The sequence below is a fragment of the Mobula hypostoma genome, chromosome 4 (genome assembly GCF_963921235.1).
Source record: "Mobula hypostoma chromosome 4, sMobHyp1.1, whole genome shotgun sequence".
Classification (NCBI taxonomy): domain Eukaryota; kingdom Metazoa; phylum Chordata; class Chondrichthyes; order Myliobatiformes; family Myliobatidae; genus Mobula; species Mobula hypostoma.
Window position 1 is genome coordinate 49,611,445 of NC_086100.1, and position 15,317 is coordinate 49,626,761.

Sequence of the window (15,317 nt, forward strand, 5' to 3'; positions counted from 1 at the left end):
ATGAAAGCTAACACCCCATAAGCTTTCTTAACTACCCTATCCACCTGTGAGGCAACTTTCAGGGATCTATGGACATGTACCCCGAGATCCCTCTGCTCCTCCACACTACCAAGTATCCTGCCATTTACTTTGTCGAACTTTGCTTAGTTTTGCACCTACGAAGAAACATGAGATGCTTAACCACTGGACCACAAGACACAGGAGCAGAATTAGGCCACTTGGCCCATCGAGTCTGATCCACCATTTCATCATGGCTGATCCAATACCCCTTAGCCCCAATCTCCTACCTTCTCCCCACATCCCTTCATGCCCTAACTAATCAACAAACCTCTACCTTAAAAATATCCAATGACTTGGCCTCCACAGACACCTGTGACAAAGTATTCCACAGATTCGCCACTTTCTGGCTAAAGAAATTCCTCCTCATCTCTGTTCTAAATGGACTTCCCACTATTCTGAGGATATGTCCTCTGATCATAAGACTCCCTCACCTTGTCAAAGGCCTTTTGAAAATCCCAGTACACAATATCCACTGATTCTCCTTTACCTATCCTGCTTGTTATTTCTTCAAAGAATTCCAACAGATTTGTCAGGCAACATTTTCCCTTACAGAAACCATACTGACTTTGGCCTATTTTATCATCTGCCTCAAAGTAACCCAAATCCAGAGAGATGTCGTAAGAAAAGCTACATTTGGGAAAGTCTTGGGTCTACAGAATATGCAAGAGGAGTAAGTACATCTTCCAGCCTTTTCTCTATATTCTGTTCTTTCCCAATATTTCCAATTTGAGTAGTATCCAACATCTCTTCTTGCATCAAGAGCCACTTCAGGTTAGAGAGCATGAATAAAGCACGAAACAAAATGATAATAGACCAAAAAAGTTAGCTGGCATTATTCTTCCAGTTATGGGGTCCATCTGAGTTTTGGCTAACATCCAACAACCAGAATGCTGAGGTGAATATTCAAGTGTATTAAACTCAATATTCCAGTGCTATCAATTCTAGGGTGTCTGCCAAATAAAATATCATGTGCTCCTTTAGCATAAGAAACTTTTCTACACATAGGAACTGATTACATAAAGATTCCCTAGCTCCTCACTTAGACTGATAGAATTGCAACATAATCAGGAATTGAGAGCGAAGCTGTTCTTTATCTGCATTTGAAGACTGCTCACCCATGTCTCCACTACATTCCTGAAATTGTATCCCTTCAAACACTCTCTCAATGGTCTCTACAAAGTCAACTGATGTACAAATAGTGCACAAATTTCCAGTCCCTGACCAACATCATGCTGTAAGACCATAAAACATAGGAGCAGAATTAGGCTATTTGGCCCATGGAGTCTGCTCCACTATTCCATATTGGCTGATTTATTATCCCTCTCAACCCCCTTCTCCCTGTTAACTTTGAAGCCCTGATTAAACAAGAACCTATCAACCTCCATCTTTACCGAATTACTGGCCTGCACAATCATCTGTGGCAACGAATTCCACAGATTCACCATTCTCTGGCTAAAGAAATTTTGCCTCTGCTCTAAATGGATGTGCTTCTATTCTGAAGCTGTGCCCTCTGGTCCTAGACTCCCCCACTACAGGAAACATCTTCTCCATATCTATTTTAACTAGACCTTTCAATATTTGATAGGTTTCAATAAGATCTGCCCCTCTTCTTCTAAACTCCAGTGAGTACAGGCTCAGAGCCATCAAACACTATGTTAACCCTTTCATAATTTTTGCAAACCTCCTTTGGATCCTCTCCCATAGCAGCACATTTTTTTTCCCTTAGATAAGGGGCCAAAACTGCTCACGATATTCCAAGTGTGACTGACCAATGCCTTATAAAGTTTCAGCTTTACATTGTTACTTCAGTATTCTAGTCCTCTCAAATTGAATGGTAACATTGCATTTGCCTTCCTTCCCACCAACTCAACCTACAAGTTAACCCTTAGGGAATCCTGTATGAGTCCCTTTGCAGCTCTGATTTTTGAATGTTATCCCCATTTAGAAAATAGTTCATCTCTTTATTCCTTCTACCAAAGTGCATAACCATACATTTCCCTCCACTATATTCCAACTACCACTTATTTGCCATTTCTCCCAATCTGTCCAAGTCCTTCTGCAGACACCCCTGCATCCTCAACACTACCTGCCTCTCCACCTATTTTCATATTGTCCAGAAACTTGGCCACAAAGCTATCAATTCCTTTATCCAAGTCACTGACCTATAAGCAGTCCAAACACCAACCCCTGCAGCGCAGCACTGGTCTGCTCTGTGATTTTTATAAATGACTTAGATGAGGAAATGGAAGAATATGTTTATAAGTTTGCAGATGACATGAGGTTTGTGCTGTTGTGGATAGTGCAGAAAGTTGTCATATAGACAAATATGATATAGACAAAACGCAGAGAGGGGTTGAGAAATAGAAGATGACATTCAATCTGGAGAAGTGTGAAATGATTCAGCTTAGAAGGTCTGAATTTGAAGGCAGAGTACAAAGTTCTTAACAGAGTGGAAGAACAGGGGGATCTTGGGTTTCAAGTTGTCACAAAAGTTGATAAGGTGGTTAAGAAGGCTAATGGTATGTTGGCCTTCATTAATAGGGGGATTGAGTTCAAGAATCATGAGGTAATGTTGCAGCTCTGCAAAACTCTGGTTAGGCCACACTGTTCAGTTCTCATTATAGGAAGCTATGATCAGCTTCATTTATAGGAAGGAGGTGGAAACATTAGAGATGGTGCAGAGGAGATTTACCAGGATGTTGCATGGATTAGACAACATATTTTATGAGGAAAGGCTGAGCGAGCCAGGGCTTTTCTTTTTGGAGTGAAGGAGATTGAGAGACTTGATAAGACTTGTATCAATAATGAGAGGCATTGAAACAGTGGACAGCCAGCCCCCTTTTCCCAGGACAGTAATGACTAATATGAGAGTACATACTTTTAAGGTGCTTGGAGGAAAGGATAGGGAGGTTAGGGGTAGTTTTTAAAAAATAATTTAAACGGAAAGTGGTAAGTCCATGGAACGCACTGCTGGGGTGGTGGTGAAAGCTGATACATTAGGTACATTTAAGACACTCTTAGACAGGCACAAGAATGAAAAATAAATGGAGGGCTACGCAGGAGGGAAAGTTTAGGCTGATTTTGGAGTAGGTTAAAGGGTCAGCACAATATCATGGGGCCAAAAGGTCTGTACTGTGTTGTATTGTTGTATATTCTAGTCAGGATAAAATGGAAAAATATATAGAAAAAACATTACAGTCTATTAGTTGTAACTTTAATTAATTTAAACAAAATATCTTTGCTTTGCTAAAAAGTACTTACTGACTGACTTGATGACTGCAATTTGCACTTGTGAAACCGACAACCATCTGCAATTTCTCAGTAGCATAATCCACAAACTGGCTCTTGAAAGTTCTCTCTTTTGCTTTTGTTGTCCATGTTAAGCGTTCATACACGTACACTAAACCGTAAAGACCTAAAGCAATAGCTATAGGTCTCCAGCCCACAGCCCTGAAAATCTAGGTGAAAAAAAAATCACAAGAAAATATTATTTACTACCATGATGTACATATTTTAAAACTGTTAATTTCATACACAAATTGCATCATTACCCAGAAAACTTCGCCCAATGAATGTAAATGTTTTTGGTGAAGCCCCATACTTTATTTTTTACAATAGCTTATTTCTTCTTCATTATACAGGTATATTTCTAACATTTTTTCTTGCAATGATCATATTACTAAACTAATAATAGCTACAGCAATGAAGAATAGAAAAGAATCATCATATCAGGAGGTTGGGTGGGAGAGGGTTAGTGATGGGAAGGTTATCAATAAAACCTACTACTCAATCTAATAGCTATTTCAATTTTTTCTTGCATATTGCTTCCATTGATCAAGAGAGGAAGTCTTAAATAAGTAAAAATTTGGCTCAAGTAACATCTCAGATTCACTGCTGTGCCTTTCCCATAAAGTCGATTTACTGCGGCCTTGTTCTTATTTATAGGTGCTCAGCAAACAATATTCTTTCATTCATAAATAATAAATTAACAAAACATTTTCCAGAAATACACTAACTTCAATTTGAAAAATGGCTATTGACTAATTTACTTGAAGCTAACAAGGACATAATGGAATAAGCCAAGTCAGAACCAACACAGCAGAGTATGCTTGTTTGAAGTTCCTAGGATCATTGTGATAGTTCTAGTCTATGACATCATCTTAATTTTAACAATTTAATTTCAGTAAGATGTACTTGCCACTCCTCCAATAATGACAGCACCCATTGAAGTCCGTGATGTTAGAGAAGCTATCCCAGTAGCTAAGTACATCATCATTTCTTCTTGAGTTGTGTTTTCTGGAGCAAGTCCAGGAGCATTTGTCATGGTTGGGGTCACTGATAGTGGTTGAAGAAACTATAATATGAAAGTGGGAAAGTGAAGAACTTCAAATTACATTCTTGCTTCAAGAAAACAAAGCCATCATGGTTTGTAATGCTTTACAGAAGTGTCAATGAAATAATCATCGAAAAGCACAACTGTCTGTACAATTCTCACCTTGTCCTACAACATTGAAGGATGTCATTTAGCCTATCGAGCCTTTGTGGTTCTTAGAGGAACTCGATAACATGAAGGAAAACGAGCTAGTAAAAAACATACACAAAATGCCAGAGAAACTCAGCAGGTCTGGCAGCATTTATGGAGAGAAATAAACAGTCGACATTGTGGGCTGACACCCTCCAACAAGATTGGAAAGGAAGAGGCAGGTCAGAATAGGAAGGTGGGGGGAGGCGAAGGAGTACAAACTGGCAGGTAATAGGTGAAACCAGGGGGAAGGTGGGTGGCTGGAGGAAGAAAGATAAAGCAAGAAGCTGTAAGGTGATAGGTGGAAGAGGTAAAGAGCTGAAAGAGGAATCTGATAAGAGAGGACAGTGGAAGAAAGAAAAGGAAGGACATCAAATGGAGGCAATGGGCAGGTGAGAAGGAGCGCGACGGGAACCAAAATGGAAAAATAGGGGGTGGGGTGGGTAAGAGAAATTACCGGAAGTTTCAGAAATCAATGTTTGTGCCATCAGGTAGGAGGTTACCCAGATGGAAAATGAGGTGCTGCTCCTCCAGCATGAGTGTGGCCTCATTTTGGCAAGAAATCATGAACCAAAAGGTCAGAATAGAAAAGGGAAGTCGAATTGAAATGGGTGGCTGCTAGGAAATCCTCTCTTTTGTGGCAGATGGAACAAAGATGCTCAATGAAGTGGTTCTCCAATCAACATTGGGTCTCACTGATGCAGAGGAGGCTGCAATGGATACAACAGACTCGCATATGTAGTGTCAGCTCATCTGGAGCTGTTTGGAGCCCTGAATATTGGTGAGGGAGGAGTTGTAGGGGCAAGATGTAGCACTTGTCCTGCTTTGCAGGGATAAGTGTCAGGACTGAGATCAATGAGGGATGATGAAGCAAGACAGCCATGTAGAGAGTGTCTCTATGGAAAGCAGAGTAGGTGTTGGAGGGAAAGATGTGTTTAGCGGTAGGATCCTGTTGTAGATGGTGAAAGTTACAGAGATTGATGTGCTGATATGGAGGCTTTTGGGGTGGTAGGTAACCACCGCCTTATTCTGGCTTCTGACCCTTTCCATTCCATTCCAGTCCAGTCCAAATGAAGGCTCTTAGCCTGAAATGCTCACTGTATTCCCTGCTATAGATGCTGCCTGATTTGCTGAGTTCCTCCAGCATTTTGTGTGTTGCATCTGCAGAATCTCTTGTGCTTATAAAATTGTTCAGAATTTCAATGAGGCCACATTTGGTTTACTGTGTTTAGTTTTAGTCTCATCTTAAGAATATAGTCTCATTTTGAGCAGGAGGAAAGGAATGGGCCTATTTTGTTTCCAGTTTTAAAAAGTGACAAATGATCTTACTGAAACATAAAAGATCCTGCTCACTGTGAAAAAGCAGGCTTTTACGTCTGGTGTTTGCCATACAGCCAATCATGTGAAATAACCACCCTACGATTATGACTGAAAGTTCCATGTCAGAATCACACAGAAACTGAATGAATCTGAAGGAGCATGAGAGGGTAGATTCTGAGGAGTCTTTTCTCTAGGCTGGACCAACTAGACAAGCTACAATTAAGACTAATAAGTCAGAAATTAGGAAGAAGCAACACAGAAAGCTGGAATCATTGGAATTCGCTTCCCTGGGCACATGCATGGCTGCGGAATATTAAAATCTGAATAAGGTTTATTTTCACTGACATAGTTGTGAAATATGTCATTTTATGGCAGCAGTACAGTGCAGGCACAACACGTTACAATAAAATAATAGATTAGCATTGCAAAAGAGGAATAGCAATAGTATTTTTAAACGTGAACCTTTCAGAAATATGATGATAGAAGGGAAGAAACTAAAATGTTGAGTGTGGGTCTTCAGATTCCAGTACCTCCACAGTGGTGGTAGTAGTAATGGGCACGTCCTGGATGGCGAGGGCCTTTAATGATGGATATCACCTTCTTGGGGTATTGCCTTTTGAAGATGTTCTCGATAGTCGAGAAGCTTGTGCCTGTGTTAAAATGATGTCCGTGGTTCAAAGAATTGTCTTTTCGAAAATAAAATATTAATTTCTCGAGATGTGAACACCAATAGCAGGACTATCATTTATTGCCTATTGCTAACAGTCCTTAAGAAGCACTTCTGAGTCAACTACTTGAATTATTGCAATTCTTCTGGACAAGGTAATTCCACATTGTTATTCAGTAAAGTTCCTAGATTGAGAATAAGCAACGATGATATGATGGCAATATATTTCCAACTCAAACTTGTTGTGCAGCTCAGAGGGGAATATGTTGATGGTGGTGTTCCTAAGCATGTGCTGCTCATGCTTGATGGAAGTGATCAGACTCGAGGCTCTGCAGTAGTAATGCATTTTATATGTAACTCTCGGTTCGGCTAGCGGTTTAATCTAGGGGAAGGCAGCCTTCCGCCTGCCAAACTTAAGAAACCTTGTTTGGGTGGATGCTGCACAATGTGTCCCCTGTTACAAATCAGTACCATGAAATAACAAATATGCGATTAAACAATTGAGTTTTATAATTCTTAATTTGACAATATGGTTAGTAAAGAAACAAAAAAAAAGGGCCCATTGTCATGAAACAGTCTAATGCGCAACGTTGGAGCTCGTGGTTCAGTCCACTGGTTTCCCATTGACAACCTCCGAGCATAGCCCACCCTCGCTCCAAGTCCACTCCATTCAGCTGTCTACCAACTCTCTCCATTTGCATCTTCTCTCCTCCTCTCTCCCCAGCAAAAGACCACAAAATCCCTGCACCCAGACACACGAGAAAGAACAACATCCCTCTCATTGGATAGCCCACATTCCAAAACCCTGTTATCACTAGTCATAACCCAAACATTGCTGCTACAGAGAAACCATTACATTCGCAGTGAAACCTTACTGCACGTTACACTCTGCCCCCACCAAATTTAGTCATGTCTTCTCGTTGAGATAATTCGCCAGCCCTTCCTGCAAAACACAAAGTCCAACCCAGGTATAAAAGGCAGTGACATAGCTCCCCAACACAGTAGGGGTCACACTCTGTTCCCCTGGTGCTACGTAGGCCAGCCTATCTGGTGGTCTCCTAATTCTCTAAGACCTCCACACCCCCTCACCTAATTCTTCAGGTTCAGACCCTACTGGGGATACTTGAGGTCTACCTGGCGAGGCCTCCCCCGACCTATCACTCATGCCCACCTGCAACTCGGACCCCTTGGTTCCGTGACCAAGCCCCGCTTCATCCGCTGCAGGTTCCCGCTACAACCCAGGCTGTCCACAGGTAGAACCACACCCTCCACCCCCCCCCCCAGACACCCACCACCTGACTCAGCAGAAGGGCTAGAAGTCTCTTCCTCAATTAATGGTGAGTTAGCAAAAGGCAGCATATACCACACATCCAGGTCCTCATCCTCCCAATCAGTATCTCTCTCAGGGGTAGGAGCCGGCCTAACCTCTCCTGCTGTGGGCCCTGCAGTCACCCCAACATTTCCGCAGAGTCCTCTTACGAGATGTAAGCTCCAAGTCGGGCTCTGGGTCTACCTGCATCTATTGTCCCAGGGCGAGCAGGTGGTTCCATTGGAAAATCTTTACAGGCCCATTCCCATCCTCTGGTTTCACTTGGAGAACTGGTAGGTTTGGCTTTTGACTCTCCACCACATAGGGCTTGCCGCCCAGCGGTCCACCAAGAGTTGGAAGAACCTCATCTTTTGATCATACCTCCTTTTATTTCCTTGATTCTGCTTGGCAGCCGCGACTCCAGCTAATTCATAAGCCCTTTTCAGCTCTCTTCTCATGTCAGACTTATCTGAAGTATGTGTCTTCAGTGGTAAGTCACCCTCGTCAGTCAATGGGCAACCTCGCCTCATGCCCAAATATCAGATAGTATGGTGAGTACCTGGTAGCTTCATTTCAGGTACAGTTATAACTGTGGACCAGATGTCCAATATGTTGACTCCACCTGCTCTTCTCACTGATCTCCAAGGTCCCGAGCATGGTCCAATTAAACCTCTTGGGCTGGAGATCACCCTGTGGAGGATAGGGTGTGGTCCTCAATTTCTCGACTCCATGCATGCCCAGCAACTCATGGATGACTCTGCTCTCGAAATCCCATCCCTAATCACTATGTATCCGCCTGGGAAGGCCATAATAAATGAAATACTTCGCCCACAACACTTTGGCCACCGTGGACGCCCTCTGGTCCTTGGTCGGAAAAGCCTATGCATATCTGGTGTAGTGATCCATGATGACCAAGACATTCGCCACGTTGCTGGCACCTGGCTCTATTGACAGAAAATCCATACACACCAGGTTCAAGGGCCCCAGACTCTGCAAGTGGGACAAGGGAATTGCCCGCGTAGGCAGCGTCTTCTGCTGTATGCATCGAATGCATGACTTGCAGTATTCTTCGACCTCCGACTTCATTCGGGGCCAGTAAAACCAGTCTCTGAGCAATCCATAGGTCTTTTCAACCCCCAAACGTCCAGAATCATCATGAAGTGACTTCAACGCAATCCTCCAGTACTTCTCCGACAGAACCAGCTGGCAACGTTGAGGTCGGTCCAAGGGTGACATGACCCGGTATAGGGTCTGGTTCCTCAACTCCAACCAGATCATTCTCTCAGTAAGGGAGGCACTGCCGTGTGTTTCGTCTCCTCTGCCTGAGCCATGACTCCCTTTTCGACCACTGACCAAACGACACAGATGCTCAGGTCATCTCGCTGAGCAGCTGCCACTTCCCCAGAGCTCAATTCCGGCAGCTGATTTGTCTTCAGAGCAGTCAGGTTACAGTAAACCTGGGGAATGGTGTCATCAGAAACTCTTAATTGATCCACCGCTTGACCCTGCCCCTCCTTTCCATCTGCCTTCACGGTGATGGCAAATTGCCAAATGGCCTTCACCCCCGGGGCAAGAATGCTCTCCCACTCCTCGTCCCTGTCCAGTCCCTCATGCGCCTGTTGGGACAAAGCATCAGCATCAATGTTCCTGCTCCCTGGCCAGTACTTCAGACCGAAATCATAGGCAGACAACACCGCCAACCACCAATGACCTGTGGCATTCAGTTTCGCCGAGGTAAGGATATAAGTTAGAAGGTTGTTGTCCATCCGCACCTCAAACTTGGCCCCGTAGAGGTAGTCACTCAACTTATCCACTACCGCCCATTTCAACGCCAGAAATTCTAACGTGCGTGACGAAGGGTCTCGGCCTGAATCGTCGACTGTAACTCTTCCTAGAGATGCTGCCTGGCCTGCTGCGTTCACCAGCAACTTTTATGTGTGTTGCTGGAAATTTCAGCATCTGCAGATTTCCTCATGTTCTGCGTGGGATAGTTTTTCCTCGGAGGGCTGACGAACGCAATGGGTCTCAACCCGGTGCCCTGATCCTGATACAGGCATCCATGTGCAGTACATAAGGCAATCGGGGGTCCGCAAAAGCCAGCACTGGCGCCTGCATCAGCAGTTCCTTCAGCGACTGAAAGGCATCCTCATATTTTGCATCCCACCTCAGTCCAAAGGGCTCCGACAAGCTAAGATACTCTTCACCCTCCTGTCCTTTTCCCCCTTCCTTTTCTTCCCCAAGGGAGGGTAACCGCACAGAAGCTGATTCAATGGGTGACTCACTTTTGCGTAGCCTTTCATGAACCTCCTGATAGTAACCACAGAACCCGAGAAACGTGCACAGAGTGCTCACAGTCTGGGGTCTTGGCCAAGAGGTCGCCACCTCTACCTTAGCCAGATCTGTAGCTACTCCATGAATGAGACTATGTGCCCAATATCGCTAACAGACGTTTGGCAGAACTGGCACTTGTCCAGGGGAAGTTTTAACCCTTCAGCTTTCAGACAGCCCAGCACCTTCAGCGGCCTCGCTCGTGTTCTTCCAAGGTGGATCCAAACACAATGAGGTCATTCAGATAGACCAATACCTCAAGCAAGTTCATATCCCCCACCATGTTCTCCATGACCCGCTGAAAATTTGCAGGGGCTCCCGATATGCCCTGCGGCATCCTTTCGAATTGGAAGAATCCCAGGGGACATATAATTGTAGTCTTCTCTTTGTCAGCCTCACTCATGGGTGCTGGAGTGATTTTTGGGTTTAGGTCATTTACATTTAGCAAATGGCTTTGGCCACCAGTCTTCTGTTCCTTGACAATGTATTGTGGATTTAGTTTGTAACAATGCATTTCCTAAAAGCTGTGAATTCCAGTCCAGAGACGATGCTGGCATCTGTGGGATGGATGTGAACCAGAAGATGTGAAGTTTGCATGTAGTTTCAAAGACAACATTATCTATACTTTGTAAATATGGAATTGTCCTTTTATGTTTAGCACATAAAATACCAAATAAATGTATTGTGGATTCTGTTTGGAACAATGGATTCCTAAAAGCCCAGTCCAGATGCTGCTGGCGCCTGTGGGATGGATGCAAATCAGAAGGTGTGAAGTTTGTATGTAGCTTCAAAAGAAAGCATTGTCTATACTTGTAAATATGGAATTATCTTTTGTGCTTAGCAAATAAATATCGAGCCCCATATTGGGCCAACAGACCTTTCCACCGAAAGCATCTCCATAATCATATGGCCTGCTGTACCTTGTTTTGTGGAATAAAGAAGTTGCTTTGAATCTACCAGTAACTCTCTCCAGTGATTTCATTCACGAAACAACAATGGGGATCTGGTAGTATCCACTCCTCAAGTCCAGCACACTGAACCACTTCGCACCACTCAGGTAGGCTAGCGCATCTTCAATCCTCAGGACCGTATACCGGTCAGGGATGGTGTGTCTGTTCACAGTCTTATAGTTCGTACCTGGGTGCACTGAATTACAACAAAATTTGTGATTTCCATATTAATGCAGAAGTCCCAAAATTGCTGGAATTTTGTCAAAGTGTGATGATGTAGTGAAGAATCAACTTCATCATTCCCAGCACTGCTGGTGGTGCGGTGGCACGGTAGCATAGTGGTTAGCACAGAAGCTTTGCAGTACCACCGACTCAGGTTTAATTTCCGCCACTGCCTGCACGGAGTTTGTACGTTCGCCCCATGACTGCGTGGGTTTCCTCTGGGTGCTCTGGTTTCCTCTCATATCCCAAAGACATAATAGTTGGTACGTTAATTGTTCGTTGCAAATTGTCCTGTGATTAGGCTAGAATTAAACTGGGCGATTGCTGGGTGGTGTGGCTTGAAGGGTCAATAAAATTTAAAAAATAAAATGTAAAATAAAATAAATCCATACATGATTCATCGTCTACTTTGTTGCTGCATCGACAAAATAGCTTTTCTTTTGGCAGTACACGAGGAAGCTTACTTCTTTCCTCTTCTATACCAGGTAAATTTTAGGCCCTTTTGATAATTTAACACGCTGTATGATATATTTGTTGAACTTTTAGATTTGGCCCTCAATCTCCATTGTCACCTTCTGGTAAAAACGCACAAAAAGTAATGACATATGACGAGAAACAAGTACAGTCAAAAATTCCTAAGTAATTTTATTCTTCAATGTTTGACAAAGTTGTTTATTCTATAGGCACATGGGAAATGGGCAGAAAAACAGACATTAAATAAAACTGGTCACAAACAAGAGAAAATCTGCTGATGCTGGAGATCCAAGACACACACACAAAAGGCTGGAGGAACTCAGCAGGAAGGCAGCATCTATGGAAAAGAGTACAAGCGATGTTTCGGGCTGAAACCCTTCGGCAGGACTGGAGAACAAAAGATGAGAAATAGAGTTAAAAGGTAGGGAGAGGGGAGAGAGAAACAAGTTGATAGGTGAAACCAGGAGGGGTGAAGTAGAGAGCTGGGCAGTTGATTGGTGAAAGAGATCCAGGGTTGGAGAAGGGGTAAGTCAGATAGGAGTGGACAGAAGGCCATGGAAGAAAGAAGAGGGGGGAGGTGCACCAGAGAGAGGCGATGGGCAGGCAAGGAGATAAAGTGAGAGGGGGAAAAGGGGATGGGGAATGGTGAAGGACAGGGGAGGGCCATTTCTGGAAGTTCGAGAAATCGATGTTCATACAATCAGATTGGAGGCTACCCAGATAGAATATAAGGTGTTGCTCCTCCTCATCATGACTGTGGACGAAGCCATGGACAGACATATCGGAATGGGAATGGGAAGTGGAATTAAAATAGGTGGCCCCTGGGAGATCACGCTTTTTCTGACGGACAGAGCATAGGTGCTCAGCAGTCTCCCAATCTACATCAGGTCTCACCAATATACAGGAAGCAATATACACTGGGAGCACTGCAGATGGTATATGAGCCCAACAGGCTCACAGGTGAAGTGTCACTTCACCTCGAAAAACTGTTTGGGGCCCAGAATGGTAGTGGGGGAGGCGGTGCAGGGGCAGGTATAGACCTTTTGGGGCCCTGTATGAACCAAGCATATCTTTCCTTACCCCCTGCCCACTTTCTGCTTTCCACACGGATCACTTCCCTTTTCTATTCATCCCTCCTCACTGATCTCCCTCCTGGCACATATCCTTGCAAGTGGAACAAGTGCTACTGTGTCCGGTGCTCCTGGTGTGGCCTCCTGTATATCTACCAGACCCAACAGAGGTTGGGAGACCGCTTCGCCGAGCACCTATGCTCTGTTCGCCAGAAAACGTAGGATCTCCCAGTGACCATCCATTTTAATTCCACTTTCCATATGTCTATCCACGGTCTCTTCCACTGTCACGATGTGACCACACTCAGGTTGGAGGAACACCACCTTATATTCCGTCAGGGTAGCCTCCAACCTGATGGCATGAACATCGATTTCTCAAGCTTCTGGTAATGGCCCCTCTCCTTCACCATTCCCTTTTCCCACTCTCACCTTATCTCCCTTGGCTGACTATTGCCTTCCTCTGGTGCTCCTCCCCTCCCCCCCTTTTCTTTCTTCCATGGCCTTCTGCCCTCACTAATCAGACTCCCCCTTCTCCAGCGCTGTCTCTCTTTCACCAATCAACTTCCCAGCTCTTTACTTCACTTATCACCTTGTGCTTCTCGCTCCATTCCCCCCACCTTTTAACTCTGCTCCTCGCCTTTTTTTTCCCTCTAGTCCTGCTGAAGGGTCTTGGCCCAAAATATCAACTGTACTCTTTTCCATAGATGCTGCTTGGCCTGCTGAGTTCCTCCAGCATTTTGTGTGTGTTGGTCAAATAAAACTGGGAATATTTAATATAATTTAAATATTTTATGATTAATAAATTGTGAAGAATAGCTCTTTAAAAAGTAGTTCAATTTCATTCCTTAGTATTATAAGATCACTCTCTATATTTCTGCCGCCTATTTCATAAATTAAATTTCTTTTGCTTAGTATAAATTTAGTCAAACAGTAATTTAGCAGACTGGCCCAAACAGTCCATCTCTCATTTTTGTTTCATGTACTGCAATAAATTTCTAGTTGGGACATCTAGAATGACAAGTTATTCATGTGCACAAGATGCAAGACTTACAACTATATGGATAACACTGGCACTTTTCATTTACTTCATTAAATTTGGAGATAAAGTACAAAGTCCTCACAAAGCAGTTGAAGAAATGGAGAAGCAAGGTGGTAGGTGTCTACCCATTCTCCTGAGAGTGACTAATAGAAAGCTAAAGGAAAACAAACAATCTGAACAAATGCAAGGATGTTACAGCCTCAAAACATACTAACTTTGAATTTCAAAATGCACAGTTAGGTTATTGGATTTAATACTTTCACATCAATTATACAAAATACTTTTTCCATCAACTATTGAAAACATAAAAATTGCCATACTTTTAGTTATAGTGTACCTGAGAAGTTGGATCAACAAGTCCCAGAAGGGCTCTACGAGCATTCCCAGGTCCCAGAAAACGACTGACCAGTGAAGTCCAGCCAAGAGAAAACTGGAATTCAATGTTTTCCTGGAAATCCGCACATATATTGTTGCAATTCAGATCATAACTGAGATCAAACTTGTGATATGGTAGCAGCTCATTGACCTGATTCTGAACACTTAATGGAAGCAAAGACTTGAAATTCCCTGGAAAATATATAGATTCTGATCAATATTGTGTTCCTTAGTTCAGCACTAACTTAATAGAGAAAGTAAAACTAGCATTATTGGGACAGCCATTCATTACATTACTGACTTTCAATAGCTCTGAACACTTAATATTTTGCACATCATTTAAAATCAAGTATGTTTGCTTGATGCTGTGTTTTCCAAAAACCATGCATTTCTTTTGGTAATTCTGGACGAAAGTATCAAGAAAATTCTGGTCTATCTTCTTGTCTCATCACATATCATCAATACCTGTGTGATTGAGTGTAAGCTTTTGAGAACATACTGGACATACCAAATCAGAAGCTGTGGATGAACCATGAGATTCACACTCTGCTGAGGGGTAGATCGGTGGTGTTTAAGACGTGATCCCGAACTCTATAATAAGCCCAGGTGTGACCTATGGAAGGCTATCTTAAAAGCAAAAACTGAATTCCTTGTGAAGTTAGAGATGGAATCGAATACATGTCAGCATTTACAGACTATGAGGAGCTAAACAGGGGTAAGAAAGATCAGCTGGTTGAACGGTATCGCAACAACAACCTTGTACTCAGTGTCACTAAGACCAAGGAAACGATTGTGGACTTCAGGAACAGGAAGTTGCGAGAACACACACCAGTCCTCATTGAGGGGTCAGCAGTGGAAACAGTGAGCAGCTTCAAGTTCCTGGGTATCAACATTTCTGAGAATCTATCCTGAGCCCAACATATTGATGTAATTATGAAGAAGGCACAGCAGCAGCTATATTTCATTAGAACTTTGAGGAGG

The 15,317-nt window shown here is 43.3% G+C and overlaps 1 protein-coding gene across 3 annotated transcripts in view; it reads right to left on the bottom strand.

Moving 5' to 3' along the window:
* The window catches only part of LOC134345311 (mitofusin-1-like), an 88,515-nt gene that overhangs the window by 10,792 nt on the left and 62,406 nt on the right, over positions 1-15,317 (bottom strand). For all 3 annotated transcript variants that reach the window (XM_063045769.1, XM_063045770.1, XM_063045771.1), the window contains exons 14-16: positions 14,299-14,528; positions 4,259-4,414; positions 3,322-3,518 (exon numbers count right to left, since the gene is read on the bottom strand). In XM_063045769.1, the coding sequence (XP_062901839.1) occupies positions 3,322-3,518; positions 4,259-4,414; positions 14,299-14,528 (583 nt within the window). The remainder of the gene's footprint in view (positions 1-3,321; positions 3,519-4,258; positions 4,415-14,298; positions 14,529-15,317) is intronic.